The 14,569-nt window shown below is 41.4% G+C and overlaps 1 protein-coding gene across 21 annotated transcripts in view; it reads right to left on the bottom strand.

Moving 5' to 3' along the window:
* The window catches only part of LOC140626332 (uncharacterized), a 591,342-nt gene that overhangs the window by 435,399 nt on the left and 141,374 nt on the right, over positions 1-14,569 (bottom strand). Inside the window, exon 1 of one of the 21 annotated variants that reach the window (XM_072814041.1) lies at positions 6,081-6,315. The exons of 19 other annotated variants lie outside the window; for them this stretch is intronic. In XM_072814041.1, the coding sequence (XP_072670142.1) occupies positions 6,081-6,300 (220 nt within the window). In that variant the 5' untranslated portion in view covers positions 6,301-6,315. Of the gene's footprint in view, positions 1-6,080; positions 6,316-14,569 lie in introns of those variants that run through there. One more of the 21 variants, XM_072814049.1, reaches the window with a different exon arrangement.

Below are 14,569 nucleotides of genomic sequence, written 5' to 3' on the forward strand. Positions count from 1 at the left end.
TGACTTAATTTGTAAGTTTTTAAAAAATGTTTTTAAATTCGTTTTCCTTTTTGTTGATTTCTTTTTAATTGTGGTAAAACATATAAGGAAATCTAGCACTTTAACCATTTTTTTTTAAAAGATTTTATTTATTCATGAGAAACAGAGAGGTAGAGACATAGGCAGAGGCAGAAGCAGGCTCCCTGATAAGAGCTTGATGTGGGACTTGATCCATGGACCCCAGGATCATGACCTGAGCCAAAGGCAGACCCTCAACCACTGAACACTCAGGCGTCCCTCACTTTAACCATTTTTAAGTGTAGACCTTTGTGGCGTTATGGACATTCAATTCATGTTGTTGTTACTGTCCACACAATCCAGCCACAGAACTCCTCAAAACTGAAAATCTGCCCATTAAACACTAACTCTCATTTCCTCCACCGCCAACCCCTGGGAACCACCAAGCCTAGGAATTTGACTATTCCAGGCACCTCATACAAGTCAAACATGCAAGTATCTGTTCTTCCGTGACTGGCTTATATCACTATGCATAAGGTCCTCGACGTTTATCCGTATTGTATCAGGTGTGAGCATATCCTTTTGAAATCTGAATATCCTACCCTAAGTACAGACCACATTTTGTCAACGGATACTGGGGTTTCTTCTACCTTTTGGCTATCGTGTGGACATGTTTTAAACTGCCTCCCCCATCCCATTCCCATTCTTAAAAATGATGGTCTTATTGAAATAATAGCAACTTATTTTGGCCTTAGGGAGAAAAATAGAAATCTTTTCTGAAAAACACAGGGATAGAGGCTGACCACAGAAAGTGAGAGGCGGGGGATCACCACCATGCCTTTGACTTGTGGGTCTTTCAGGACCTCCCAAGGTAACCCCACACTTCCTTTTTTTTTAAAGATTTTTATTTATTTATTCATGAGAGACACGGCGGGGGGGCAGGGGCAGAGACACAGGCAGAGGGAGAAGCAGGCTCCACGCAGGGAGCCCGACATGGGACTCGATCCCAAGTCTCCAGGATCACACACCCTGGCCTGAAGGCGGTGCTAAACTGCTGAGCCACCCAGGGCTGCCCACTTCCTCCTCCTTCATGTGGCTGGACCACCCTCATTTTCTCAGCGGTATATAAAAAGTAATTCCTGTCGGGGTGCCTGGGTGGCTCAGTCGGTTAAGCATCTGCCTTCAGCTCAAATCATAATCCCGGGGTCCTGGGATGGAGCCCTGCATCAGGCTCCCTACTCAGTGGGGAGTCTGCTTCTCCACTCCTCTTCCCAGCTCATGCTCTCTCTCTCAAATAAATAAAATCTTTCTAAAAACAGAAGTAATTCCTGTCATTACCAACCTGGGAGAAAAGTAGAGAAAAAGATCATTTGGATTAGTGAAAGTTCTGAATTATAGATTTTTTTTTTTTTTTAAAGCAAAGCAATCTTACTACTTTCCAACCTGTAAGAAGCTTACAAATGGTCAGTGGAGACTTAGGCTCATGTTCTAAGGAACACACAAGAATCATCATTATCATATCAAGTGCTAGGATGGAAATGGAGTCTTCTGAAGTACTTGAGGACACTTGAAAACAGTTTACACTCTAAGATTTTTAAACACACCACATCCTCTACAATATAACTCCGCTATGAATTCAAAGCATTGATAAAGGTTTACCAAGATAAGCTTCATCCCAACACTTGAGGTTAACAGGTTTTATTTCATCATTAAAATTCTCTGCTATGAAAAAAATAAAAATAAATAAAATAAAATTCTCTGCTATGGACAAGTTTGAAAAGAAAACTGAAAATATTTGAAGGCAAAAACAAAAGCAGCTGTATGATGGATGGGTATATTTAAACTATCTAGGTCTAAATAAATAATTTATTTGTAACCAACAAATTTAATAAGAAAAGGGGAGGAAAAAAAGAGAGAGGGGGAACTCCCATCATGCAATATCAGCTTAGGGGAAAGAGAAAAGCAGTAACATGACCAAATTTTTGTCAGAGGAATAAGTGATCAAAGACAAAAGCAAGCTAGAAAACAATGAAATATCAAAAAACCCAATAAAAACTCCCTCAAGCTTAATAATGCTCTATGTTGGAAGGTTGTCTATTATTCAGTTCCAACCCTCAACTTCAAAAGTGTAGTAAGAAAGAGATGTCTGTAGCTTTGAATCACTGAATGATCGCACATAAACAAACCCATCCTCTCTTTCATTTGTTTTCCCTGAACATTTTCAAATTGACAAGTGCTAGAATTCATTAAGATCATTACTCCCCACCTGGATTTGGCATCTTTTAGAGGAGGAAAAAAAAAAAAAAAAAAACCTCACATTCCTTTTCTATCTCATGAATATATTCTGCAGAGATGCAAACAAACCAGCAGTAAAAATAAGCAGAAGAACACTCTGAGAACACAGCACTTCTAGCCTATGGGTATCAGCCATTTTGCATCTTAGCAGGACTCTGAAGGCCTCTCCTTGCTAAAGACAGGCCAGGCAGACATCACAAATATTTAAAATCCTTCCTTCCCCACATCCTTGTGGCTCTATCTTGGCAGGTGAGTGAAGAAAAACAGACTAGCTCTAAACCTTCTTGTTTCTAGGGGCTCTGCTCACTTGGTGATCAGAGGAAGCTGGGATCTGGGGAGAAAGTCCTCCCGCAGGTGAGGTGTGAAAATCAGAGCATCACTGAGAAGAGGAAACAGGGAGCCCACACTAGCAGATCTGCCCTCTTCTTCATCCCCTTAATTTTTGTTTTGAATAAAAACAGAAGTCAGGCACATAAGCATTTTCAGAGAATGATTATTCTGCTTAATGAGGCATATATTAAACATCTTAACCAAAGAGTAGTTAGGACTGCCTACTGCATGCCGGCATGGAGAACCAGCGTGGAAAATAAGTTTCCGCACCCTCCGAGGGCTAGTGTTGCGTTGGGAGGCAGAAGCCACATACCTCTCCCACCTCTCTTGCGAGAGAAAGGCCATTCACAGTATAAAATCCCAAACACCTTAGCCTAGCAACACTACTGCCAACAGGTGAGCTCTCTTCTCCAGTTTCAATACGGCTCCCCCAGGAAGGCTTCCTCAATCTGGCTGTGACTTCCCTTCCCTAGGTCCCTTACAGGAATTGTGCTCGGAGGTCCAGAATCCACAGGACAAGTGGCATTGTTTGTTTGGGTTTAGGGTTTTATTTATTTATTCATGAGAGACACACAGAGAGAGGCAGAGACACGGGCAGGGGAGAAGCAGGCTCCCTGCGGGGAGCCCGAAGCAGGACTCGATCCGGGGACTCCAGGATCATGCCCTGAGCCAAAGACACATGCTCAACTGCTGAGCCGCCCAGGGATCCCAGGACAAGTGGCATTGTGATCCTGTTCAAACCTGCCTGAACCCATCAGCAGGAAGGAGTTCTGCTGGGTGTATTCCTATTATAACATGTGACTCCGTGTGTTGTGCTCCGTGTTTGCTGAATCCGTTTTTTTAATCCATTTTTAAAATAAGCCCCCCAAACGGGTGTGATTCCTTGCTCTGTACTGGCACCGCCTTGTCACTGTTCTGGTTTGTCTCCTCACCAAGTCCCCTCCACCTGCTGACGATCCATCTCTCATTCCCAGCATTCCCGACCTATGGACAGAGCCAGTGGTTCCTCCAGCTGTGCACGACTTCTGGGAGTTAGGTCTGGGAGTGGGAGACTTTTGTTTGCTTGTGTGTGCCTGGGGGGGTTTTTTGTTGTGTTGTTGGTTTGTTTTTTGTTTTTGTTTTTAGGAATTCACAGTAGGACTTCGATAAATAGAGTTGGAAACCACTAGACTTTCCACATGTTCTAGTAGGCAAGCCCATCAGTGCACCTCTGGACAGCCTACACCCATTGTGTGATGCGTATTTATTCTGGACTCACCGTGTGACATCTGGATTAAGCAACACGTTATGAATTCTTCCTTGAATGTTATTCCTTCATTTATTCTATTTGTTCAACAACAAGTATTTACTCAGCTTCTTCCAAGGGACTCCTGGCTTCGTAATAAAGGATTGCCCACTAACGACTTAATCTTGAACTCCTTCCTCCGGGGAAGATTTTTTAAAGCCCAGAGCAATTATGTAGGATTCCAATTCAGGACAAAGTGGGTGGTAACTTACATTTTTAGCTCTCAAGTGGGTGCTCATAGCCATACGTAGCCTGAGCGTGGAGATTATATACTAAATTTACAACAAGGCTCATCTATACAGTATAATTGTGGATTTCTAAGTTTTAGTCGCCAAGCCGCAAGAAATGAGGCAGCTATTCAGAGAAGTGGATTAGTTTAGCAAATATTCTGTTCTTCCCCAACATCAGATTTCAATAAATCCGGTTGCAAGTGAGAAAATGTTCCATTCTTACCGCCCACCTCCCCCTCCCCCGCCGCCAAATTTGTGTATTTGATATTCTCCATGATTCCTATTGGACTGTTCACCTCCCATCCACTCTCAAAAGGGTGATTGACATCCTTCACGATTGTTACAGGTTTCCAAATACACCAGCTCTTGGGTGTGACACACTTTGGCACCTGGAGTCCCCATCAGTTCCAAGCGACAACTGAAATGGCTGCAAACTAAAATGGCAGAGGGATGGGACCCCTGGGTGGCTTAGTGGTTGAGTGTCTGCCTTTGGCTCAGGTCATCAGGCCAGGGTCCTGGGATCGAGTCCCACACTGGACTCTCCATGGGGAGCCTGCTTCTCCTTCTGCCTGTGTCTTCTCTGTCTCTCTCTCTCTTTATGTGTGTCTCAACAAATAAAATCTTTAAAAATAATGATAAAATCAAATTAAATAATTAAATTAAATTAAATAATAAAATAAAATAAAATAATAAAATAAAATAATAAAACAAAGTAAAATAATAAAATAAAAATAAATTAAAATAAAATAAAAAATAAAAAATAAAATAAATAAAATATAAAATAAAATAATAAAATAAATAAAATAAAATAAATAAAAAATAATATAATAAAATAATAAAATGAAATAATAAAATAAAATAATAAAATAATAAAATGAAATAATAAAATAAAATAATAAAATAAAAATAAATAAAATAAAATAAAATAAATAAAATATAAAATAAATAAAATAAAATAAAATAATAAAATAAATAAAATAATAAAATAAATAAAATAAAATAATAAAATAAAATAATAAAATGAAACAATAAAATAAAATAATAAAATAAAATAATAAAATAAATAAAATAATAAAATAAAAATAAATAAAATAAAATAAAATAAAATAAATAAAATATAAAATAAATAAAATAAAATAATAAAATAAATAAAATAATAAAATAAATAAAATAATAAAATAAATAAAATAAAATATAATAAAATAATAAAATAAATAAAATAATAAAATAAATAAAATAATAAAATAAATAAAATAAAATATAATAAAATAATAAAATAATAAAATAAATAAAATAAAATAAAAATAAATAAAATAAAATAAATAAAATAAAATAAATAAAATATAAAATAAATAAAATAAAATAAATAAAATATAAAATAAATAAAATAAAACAAAACAAAATAAAATGGCAGAGGGACACTTTAAGAGTGAAAACAACAGTGCAGACGACGAAAACAAGAAGCCCCAACAGGGCCGGGTGCCTCGGGTCCGCGCAGCGCCGACGAGAGCGGGGCGGGGGGGGGGCGGCCGCTCAGCGCAGTGGCTCAGGCTCCGCACTGGCTCAGGCTCCGGTGCAACATCCGCCTTTTGTTCTCGTGCAGAGGCGACCCTTAGAAAAAGAAAAAGAACCCAAAACACAGGGAGGAAGCCGCTCGAACCTGACTTCTAATTAGATCCCTAACATCGCCGGAGGAAAAGGAAAATGGATCTGTCTACGGTTTCCTTAAAACCCGCTGGGCTTTATCTGAAACCCCGGCCCACACGTCCTCGCGCCCCGCCCCGCCCCGCCCCCCCCCCCCCCCCCCGGGGTTCAAGAGTTCAGCGGCGCCCCGGGGACCGGAGGGTGGTCAGGCCGCAGGGGCGGGGGCGCCAAGGGATCCTGCAGCCTGCGCCTCCCTCCCGGGCCATCTGCAAAAGCTTAGGTCGCGCAGCCACACCGACCTGCAGGCCCAGGGTCATCGCTCAAGCTGCACCTGCCCGGGATTAGGTTTCCTGCGAGCGGAGGACTGTCTCTCCCCTCGGGCCGCGGGCGGCAGTCAGGTGAGCCGTGGCACCTCCAGCGCCCAGCAGAGGCCCGAGGCCCCTCGCCAAAGGGCTGAGCCGGACGCGCAACTGCGTGATTCATCTCCTTCAAAACCCTGTTCCTGAAAGGCTTTTGCATGTTTTTATCACTTCTTGTTTCAGCTCACAGATAATTAAAGCCTGTCAGAGAGAGAGGGCTCTAACCTGGAAAATAGACCATCTCTATGATTCATTAGAGCCCGTAAGAATGAATGGGCCTCATTGTCTCTTCTTTTTTTTTTCCCCTCCTCTGACCCCAAAGGCCACTAAATCTATGGTTTCTAGGCTTGCTGGAAAACAAGGGAAAACTGAAAAGTAATGCAGCATCTCCCTCTAACCAGAGATATGGTTTCAAGACACACATCAGTTGCACCTGCTTGCTAGGCTTTTTGCTAAACCAAGGAATACAGCCATAGCATTCATAAAATAACCTTGGACAGCCATTTCATCGGTGTTGGGGGCAAAGTCTTAGATGCACTTTTACTCCAAAAAAAAAAAAAAAAAAAAAGCTTCGGGGGAGGTAGGGGTGGTGAATTTATACATTTGTGTAGGACATGAAGAGATCCTACCTCAGAGTACACTGACAAACAAAGGAGCGTATCGTGAAATAGTTCTACTCAAAAACCCAGTTAGGTATTTTAAGGAAGGATATGGTTATTCTAGCTAACATTCCTAATGAGAAGTCACAGCTTTCAAAAGTTGCATGTTCCATAGTTACATGTAAAGAAAACACATAGACTATATTTATACAAAACCCTTCCCAACGGTCAATCGAAACTCCATACGCCTCCTTCGATCAGAGTGAACCAGGAGGAAGGGAGGACAGCTAGGCCTTCCCCGACCTCTGGGGGTCACAGATCAATGCAGGGGTCACACAGTTGCTGGGCAGTGCCTTTCCTCCTGAGAATGTCAATCAATCCTGCACAGCAAGAATGCTATTGGATTTTACACACACACACGCACACGCACCCGCACACATACACAGAACTCGGCATGCCACAAGTGTGATGCATCCTCCTGAAACACCATCATGAGATTAGATGAACACCGAGTGGAAAAGCAGGCCGGTTTAGATGGGACTACAGAGTTATCAGAGGCAGAGAAATAAAATTAGGATTTAAGAAAATAAAGCAAGCACTTTCCATTACCATCCACATCCCTCTCGCACCCAGAAGTGCCAACCCTGACTGTGAGCATACTAAGACATTTAAGGCTGACAGAAAGAAACTCCCATCTACTGCATTAGCACTTAATACGGGTAAATGTCAACCATTGGTGCCCAGGTGTTGAAAAGCGTCTGCCTCACTTTTCAGCAATAAGACAAGACGAGCTGAATACCTGTGGTGGATTATTGCAGTGCTCAAGTGAAGGCCAAAATGACTCTGAACACATGAGAAATATCATTCTTTCAAAACGCTCTGACTGAAGTGACTCATTTTCGATTACAAAATGGATTTTATACATTTCAGCTTTAAAAAAGAGAAAGAAAGAAAACAGGCAGATCAGTTTATTTTCTGAGCACAGTATTAATGACAAGATGACATCACCAACAGCCAATCAGAAAGCCCTCCGGTGTCTGGTGTTCTAACACCATTTCATATTTATGGATAAGCACCAGAAGGGTGTCAACCCTAAGCTGCATTTCCCTCCCTACTCACTTCTAAATAAAGTGCCTGCTTTCATTCAGCAGCCAAACTGCCAAAAAAAAAAAAAAAAAAAACCTTCGCAGTCGCTCTTCCGCTCTTCCTCCTCATCCCAGCCGGTTTTCTGACAATCCCCAAACAATAAGTGGAAGGCGGGGGACAGTGGCTGGAACCTTGTGTCATTGCTTCCTGCAAAGCTGCTGAACGCGTTCTAGAGCTTTAGGACAGTCCTTCATTGACAAACCAAAGCCAAGGATTCATCTGTGAAACCCCAAGGAGCAGGAAGGATTGCACTGTCAATGGCAGGGTCAAGGTTCTCTGGACTCAAGAAACAACTGAAATGCTTTTCCCTACTTTTTTTTTTTTTTCTTTTACTATCTACTCATATGGCTTCCAACCCCCCAACCTGAAGGACTGAGAAAAGTTAATTGTGAAATGATTAATCCTTGGCCAGCACAGACACAGGAGTTCAGGAATTCAGCTTCCCACTCCCAGACCAGTGGAGGCCAAGCCTCTCCATGGACCCCAGGAGCAGGGAGCCACGGGGACAGATCCTGCACATCTTTGATGGCGATACTGTTCTCAAGGCTGGAGCTAACAACAGAGCTGCTGGGAGATGTGGTGGCCAGAGCAGGAGCATGGCCCAAATTTGTCTTCAGTCTAAAGATCAACAATCTGGATGAACAGAAGTTGATGATGCAATTAAAATTCTAGGTGGCACACAGAAAAGGTTGACGGCACCCATGAAAAATCCCTGCCCTATTCACCCACAGCGTGCAGTCTGCTCTCACACTTCTCCCAAAACCTTGTCAAGAAAGGAATATGGCCCTTTTCATTTTCCACACCCCTAACCATCTGATGTTGTATCAGGATTGCTGGATCAAGCCCAAACCCAGAATTATAACATGTAATAAAATATGCTTGGCCATGCAGCAAAGATGACAGAATTTGGCATGCTGGCCTGGAGCCAGAGTGACAGATCTTAAGCTGATGTTCCTTTCCTACAGATTTAACAATGTACAAGGAGGGGAAAAAAATGACTCTACTCAAAGCAAATTCAATGTCTACAAGTTCCTTTGGCTTTGAACTCACCACCCCCCATGCCAGAAACATGCAAATACAGTAATTAGCCTGTACCTTTATATAATTCACTTGCTTCAAAGATAAATTAAGATTCAAAGGGATAAGAGGAGTTGGGGTCCCCCTTGTTTGGGGGCCACATAATCAGAATCATCTAACCACCCTTACATGCATACCCACTGAAGCCAACACAAAGATTCTCCCTGCCACATGGTATTTCCATACAAACCAGAAGGATGACAATATAAGGAGAATATAGTTGTGTGTGAAGCAAAGAATATGACTCGGACCTCTAAATCTTAGGTCATTTGAGACTTAAGGGAGAAAAAAAAAAAGTGGAAAAAGTGTTCGATGCCTAAAAAAAAAAGCATAAGGGGAAAAAAAGTTCCTTTTGTCCCATATGCTAAGCAATGGGTGTTCTCATTTTGAAAGTTATAAAAATTCACCAAGGCAAAATGAAAAAGCAAGACAAGAGAATCTGAGCACTCAGGAAAGGAACATATCAAAAGGCAGTATGCTACTATCATAAATCCAAAAATAAATATTTAAGTAAATGTTTCAAAAGGGCATCCTTCCCAATACCCTTTCCTAAGACAAATGGAATCCTTTCCAAAACCTACCTATTAGAAGGCCTTGTTACTACTCTATAATCTTGGTGCTCCATGGTAGTTGGCAGAAGGAAAAACTAATTTGGATCATCGGAAAATCATTTACATTTGGTTCTAGTTGTATTATATGGGGGTGGTAAGTTGGCAACCAATTTCCCTCCCTAATTACGTTTAGTTTAGAATTTTCAATTTCATATTCCCTCAGCACAAACCAACTAACAACTACAGACAGTGACTGGCTGGTAATAGGAGAAAGCCGATTGTTTTCTGGGTCTTTTGGGTTTTTGTTTTTGTTTTGAACGGTCACAGATAAGTTGTCCACACATACTAATCATATTGATAGAATTAGCCGCAGCAAAGGGGTACAAGTGCTGGTAAGCATCCAGATGCCCAGATTTGCCAGGGATATGTGTGTGCAAAGGTGTGAGCAACAACGGCCGGGTTTAAGAAGCACTGTGACAAACCAAACCCATGTCTTTCATTATCAACTCTCCTGACTCAATTCTCCATGCTCATTACCCTGACCCTGTCCCCGGCGTCAGTTCTTCAAAGGTAAAGCTGTTGCTTCCATTTCTTCAACCTCTAATTCAAATCCAACATATTCACAACACAGTTATTCCAGTCAGAAATGGCAGGTTGAACCTGGATTCCAATGCTGATTCCAGAGGTTCCACATTGAGATTAAGTGGTAAGTCAGAAAAATATTTGGAGAATGAATGCCCAGTGATCTCATCCAGTAGACAGAGGTGAGCCCACACCAAGATTCTCTTTTAAAGAAGTACAGAAAGCCCTCATGTGTGTTGATGCATCACAGTACCTGATTCTTCTGCCATCTTTACGATGAATTCTTCCCTGAGTATGACTAAGCAGTTGAAACGGAAGCTACCTCCTGAGGCATCCTTTTACTCTTCATCTCATTCTAGCCTCTGTCTTTTCATTCAAATCAACCCAATGGTGTATTCTTTTAATATAATCCCCTTGGGGAACACAGAAGCCTCTCATCTGCTTCTGAAATTCATGAGAGGAAGTTTAGAAAAAGTATGTATGTGGAATGGGTATTCCCAAAATAGGACGCCAAGGCATGAAGAACAACCATCTTTCCTCTCTCCTCTCCTCCTCCAGGTAAAATTCCCTTATGATGCCCATCAACTGCAAAATACTGCGTGTGACAGATCCATGTTCAAATTACGTATGGGCATTGTTTTCATTACACATTTGAAGTGTACAGCAGATGAAGATAGGTTTGAGATTTTAGGAAAAACGTCTTGTCTCATTCAAGCGACACATTTTCAGATGCGTTGGCAACTTGGGGGTGGGCACAGGGGAGACACATTGTTCAGTTGATACAAATTACTCCTTGTACACAGGATCAGTTAGGCATTTTTACATAGAAGATAAACTGAAAGCTGACGTTATAAATGTAAAGCTGAGGTCATAGAATGGAAAGACTATGTGGATAAAACAAAACTAAAACATCACTTTCTGTTGGTTTTTTTCTTTATGATTGTATTTACTTATTTGACAGAATACAAGTAGGGAGAGAGGGAGAGGGAGAAGCAGGCTCCCCGCTGAGCAGTGAGCCTGACACAGGGCTCCATCCCAGGACCCTGAGATCATGCTTAACCAACTAAGTCATCCAGGTGCCCCTAGCTTTCCGTTTTTAAGAAGATTCTAATTTGACAAGAGGCAACTTGACTCCCTGGTTCCTTGGATAAACAATGGAAACAATCCATTTGCCCAAACAAGGAGGGTAGACTTCTATGGGCCTCACCATTTACCACTCAACATCCTGTCCCCCAAAACAGGAAGTTAACCACAGAGCTGGGGAACTTGCCCTATGTTTTTCGAAGGAAGAAGAAAGAACTCAAGAGTTAACTTTTTATTCTGAAACCATACAATTTAAGATAGTCAAATTGTTCATTCTGTTGATAATGACTCTAAGTCAGTTCTTATAAAAATTTCATCTAAATAGTTTGCATTTTGATGTACAGGATTTGGTTTCTGTGTAAAAATAAAGTCTCTTACTGGGAACAGCAAATTCATAGTCACATTCTCCCCTACTCCCAGTTAACAGGCAGTGTCTGCATAGAATGTATAGAACATTCATTAGAGGATAAAGGAAGACAGTTACACCGTTACAGGTCATGTTTTCCACACACAGGTGATGGAAAATGAACGGGTATGGAAAAGGACCACGCACGGTAAAGGTAGAGTTAAGAAGTCCATTTCTTAATAGGCATCCAGGAGGCAGATGAGGTCAAGGTACCAAAGCATATCTCCTGGTTTCTCTGTTTACTGGTTTTCATTCTTAACTTTCATCTAATTATAACTAAGCCACTGGATTTGGAGAGAAGGCTAGGATATGAATTTCATGAAAACATACAACTATTACTAAGATACTTATTTATCCAGGCAGATAGATAATCCTAATCACCAACCATCACATTTTTAAGGAATCTAAGAGGCCACTCTGGCATTCATAGCACTTAACTCTTCAGTGCAAAACAAGATCTCCATGCTTGAAATTACCTTCTAAGTTTCTAAAGGGAAGAAATAACCATGGGTCAAATTCAGAGGCCTGGCCGATCCTTGCCTGCAAATCACCACGCTATCATATGAATAGGCAGGGATCTCACAAATACTTCCTTAGACTATCTACCTCGTCTAGAAATCTAAAAACTTAGGTACCTCCTCCTATACATAAAGAATTTTAGATATTATATTGACAGGACTTTATTATGCCTTGAGTATCTGTGACACATTTCTTAAAATTGGAGTCCTACTGAGTGAGAGAGAAACACGCACATAGGAAAGAGGACTGATACCAATTAGTGACATTCTTGGGGCCATTCCACAGAGCTGTGCAAGCTCTGCCCTATACAATGATGCCTACACGAAGGTTATGAGTGAGCGAGCACACACAGCCCTCACCTGCTCTCCAATCACAAGCTCTGGAACCAGCAGAGACACCTTTTTTCTAATTCATTTAAGTTTGGAGAATCTGGGTGGCTCAGTGGTTGAGCATATGCCTTCGGCCTGGGTCCGAAGAGTCCTGGGATCCAGTTTGGTATCAGGCTGCCCACAGGGAGGAGGAGCCTGCTTCTCCCTCTGCCTATGCCTCTGCCTCTCTCTGTGTGTCTCTCATGAATAAATAAAATCTCTTAAAAACACATATATACATATATTCTATAGATGTGTATCATTCCAATATCAGATCTGAGTCCATCCACCCAATTCCTGTCATGCATATATATGAAGACATTCAGCTCACCCACCTAGTCCTTAGTAGGGGCTCTACAAATGGCTCCTAGATCTGAATTTTTTTGAAGGGAGAGGAAAGAATACCCACCAAAAAGAGGAGATGAAGAAAGAAAGGAATTAAGTCAACAGGAGACAGAAGAGAAACGTGACCAATGTCTATGGACAACATGGCGGAGAGAGGACAAGACTGGCAGGATTGGACTCACACAAGGTTATCTTTGGCTCGCCATCCATTAACTTGAGGGCAAAATAATTTCAGTGATTTCAGCATAGAGTGGTTAGGCCAGAGTCATGGATTTAGCCTAATGTGAATCACATGGTTTCTGTTCCAGGGCCAAAGATTTTGTGCGTACTCAAACTAGCACTTTGCACATGTTTCCAACTAGTCATGAGGGAGGCCAGAGCACTGGGGCACAGAACTCCATCATCCCCAGGGCAAGAGGGAGGGATCACCAGGTACCTGCTCTCCCTACATTGGTCCTTTGGCATCAAGTTTACCTGGAAATTAAAGCACATCACTGAATCAAGACAGTCCCAAGTCTGGGCAGGTCCCAGAGTCACCCAGCACCCCTCAGTTATGTGTGTGTCACTGCTCTTGCTTCTAGGTGGAGGGCAGGGACTGCTTTGAGATCCTGAGCATCTTCATTCCCTTACAGGACAATTAGGCAAACAAGGCTTGAGAATTATCTTGAAACTAAGAGGAAAATGTGTTCCATTATTCAAATGGACACCCCATTCGAAATTAAACATCACATTCATAGTCTTTTCTTCAAACTCCTGGGGTGATTGCTTCACCTTAGAGTCTCATGTCCCCACAGTATTAAGTCAACTTAGTAGTGTGGATCTGGTTACAACAGCAATCTCTAGCTTTGTTTCTTTATTAGTGGCTTTATAAAGTAACTGCATTTTTTTTTTTTAATGAAAGAGTTTGCTTCAGGTCTAACTCATGCATACCAAGCTTCAGTTTGTGGTGAAACTTAACAGTCTCATTATAAACCCTTGCATGCTGGGAGTCAGGAGGATGGAAATACTGGCATGACACCAGCCACAGCTGGTGCTGCAAAAGTGCATTTAAATACATGGGCCCTCCCCCAGCAGCCAGTCCCCAGAGCCTGGCACTTGGTAATTTTAAACAATGAAAGTGAAACTTCTCAGCAGTGAAAACCATAATATGGACTGGAGATTTTGGACTTCTGGTAGAAGACATTTAGTGTTAACCAAGACATACTATAAAAAGCACTTGTTCCATTTGTTATTAAATTAGCAGAATAAAGAACGCCTGGGTGGCTCATTGAGTTAAGCATTTGCCTTAGGCTCAGGTCATGATCCCTGGGTCCTGGGTTGGAGCCTCCAATCAGGCTCCCTGCTCAGCACAGAGCCTGTTACTCCCTCTGCCTCTGCCCCTGACTCCCCTGACCCCATCACACTGCCTGTGCTCTTTCTGTCTTTCTCTCACAAATAAATAAAATCTTAAAAGAAATTAAAAAATTAACAGTATAAGCAGAGAAATACCCAAGTCTTGTGGAAGAAATAACTTTACACTGTACCATTTCTCCTAATAGCAGAGCTAAAAAAGAAGGACCAAACAGAAAGCAGCTGTGATTTCTGACATAGGAGGTCAAAGGCTAAACAAAGAAATCGGTCTGTTTAATTTTACATCTTATTTGCCAGTTCAAATATGAATGAGTAAAAAGGAAAGAATTCCATGGGAAATGACCATTAAAGCTAGAATCTCCTTTACTGAAGATACTTCAAATTGCAGTCATTTCAAAGGCAC

This window comes from Canis lupus, chromosome 37, assembly GCF_048164855.1.
Source record: "Canis lupus baileyi chromosome 37, mCanLup2.hap1, whole genome shotgun sequence".
Classification (NCBI taxonomy): Eukaryota; Metazoa; Chordata; class Mammalia; order Carnivora; family Canidae; genus Canis; species Canis lupus.